General features: G+C 34.6%; 1 protein-coding gene across 1 annotated transcript in view; it reads right to left on the bottom strand.

Annotated features, from left to right (window-relative positions):
• Positions 1-2,067, bottom strand: part of NBAS (NBAS subunit of NRZ tethering complex) — a 750,019-nt gene that overhangs the window by 188,673 nt on the left and 559,279 nt on the right. The window contains exon 42 of the mRNA XM_042781864.1: positions 1,923-1,948. Coding sequence (XP_042637798.1) covers positions 1,923-1,948 — 26 coding nt within the window. The remainder of the gene's footprint in view (positions 1-1,922; positions 1,949-2,067) is intronic.

A 2,067-nucleotide genomic window follows, 5' to 3' on the forward strand; every position in this document is an offset into this window, starting at 1 on the left:
TGTCTCCTTTTTCGGTATTTGCACGCAAATTCTTCTGCTAGTTGGTGTTCAGTCCACTTCTGTATCCTTCCCTTCAAGGCTCAGCGGTCCAGGATTATCTTCTGTGTCTGTGTTAATTGGTTTCCCTTTTCTTTGTTGAAGAGGGTCTGTTCACTCCTTCTCCCTAGTCCGCCATCTTGCTGGAACCCATGCAGACATTTCTTATTGACACACCTGGAGGATGGGAGGAGTGCTCCTGGCATCTAGCCGGTAGAGACCAGGGATGCTACTATACGTTCTAAATTTTATAAGCTAGCCTGCTACAACAAAAAAAATAATCTAATCCAAAATGTCACTATTTGTTATTTCCTTACTTAGTTTATATTTATTTTCATGGCAGTTGTTTTCTGTAAGTATATTGTACCTTATTGTCTGTGTATCTTAGATAATACATTCTCAGAGGACTAGGCAGGGAAGCAATGAAAAGAACATTACATCATTTGGTTCATTCCCACCTTTTCTTTATCAAATACTTTTTTAGTATGTACCTAGTGCAAGGCATGTGCCAGACTCCCATAGTAGAAGTGATAAATCAGTAATGGTCCTTATTCTCATAGGATCCTCATTTCAACACTGTATACAAGTAAAGGTAGAGCTGCAAAATGGGAGGAAGTAGGTACTTCAAGGATCCTTGCATACAAGATACCACAAATCACATCGACAAATTGGAGCTGCTAAAGCATCAAACTCGTGGAAAATTTGAAGCATTTAAAACAAGTCATCCAAAGACTATTGTATATTTCCTAAATAACAGATTGTAGAAAAGATTCACTACGTATTTATCAAAAGTATATATTTGTCCTCTAGGACATACTTCAAATAGCATATCATAGCTGGATAGTTTGAAAAGACAAAAACTCTAGCAAAATAAAATTGACAACATAAAGAATCCCTTACCTTATAAACTTTTATTCTGCAGAATAGCCCTGTTCTAATAAACAATGAGCATGGAACCAAGAATTAAAAAATGCTCAAAGGAAAATCACACTGGACTTGGAATTTGAAAATCTATCTTCCAACTCCTGGCTGCATGACCTTGAGCAACTCTGTAAAGCTCTCTGATTGTCAGATTCCTCTTCCAAACTATGAGGAGGTTGGACTAAATGATCTCTACAGATGCTTTTATATTTGACATTAAATAACTACATGAAATTATCAACCTCCAGAGAATAGAGGGAAAGAGATAAAATATTCCATATTTCTCTTCTTAATTGAGATTGGCTATATTTCGTTCCTACTATCTTTCTATGATCTATTTAGTCCCTGATTTATTCTAAAGAGAATTTAGGGTGTCTCTTAATTATAAAAAAGAATCCAGGCTAATGTAAAATTATCACTAGGTACCAAACCTACTGTGTCTCTCTCTCAATGTTTTAAATAATGATGATGATAAAAAAAAAAAAAAAAAAAAGCATGTGATATCACTGTACCAACTAATCTTTGTGATTTTAAAGATAATTATCAGGAGACAATAACAACCAGTAAATGTAGGCACCATTAAACCTCAGTTTCAGGCTAGAAGCCTAGACTGAACTGCATGCCAATGCTTCCTTGAGAACACAATGAAGTTGTATATGGAGAGCAAATGGTGTTGAGGCAAAGATGTGAGAGTTTTTATGTGTTACAGATCTAAGTGAAAATTAGTTGTGATTCTTACCAATTATGTAAACTTGTGTTAGCTACTTAATATCCTTAAACCTCATTTTTCTTAGCTATATAATGGGGCTAACAACATTTTATTTCATAAGGTTATCTTTGAGGATCAAAAGAAATTAAGTTTATTAAATAAAATTAAGTTTATAGATCATCTAACACAGTGCCTTATTCACCACAACCACTCAACAAACTGGTGACTAAATAACTATTATAACATACTTTCCTACCTTCTGACATGTAAGTGAAGTAAGCACTGAAATATTAAAATAGAAAATGGAGATCAGCATTAATAGCAAGAGGAATTCTAAACTCAGAAAAGAACTCTTCTGTTTGGACGTTAAACTATACTGTCATCTCACACAAGAGCCTGCT

Source organism: Orycteropus afer, unplaced genomic scaffold (genome assembly GCF_000298275.1).
Source record: "Orycteropus afer afer isolate SDZICR_OR568_19922 unplaced genomic scaffold, OryAfe1.0 scaffold00187, whole genome shotgun sequence".
Lineage (NCBI taxonomy): Eukaryota > Metazoa > Chordata > Mammalia > Tubulidentata > Orycteropodidae > Orycteropus > Orycteropus afer.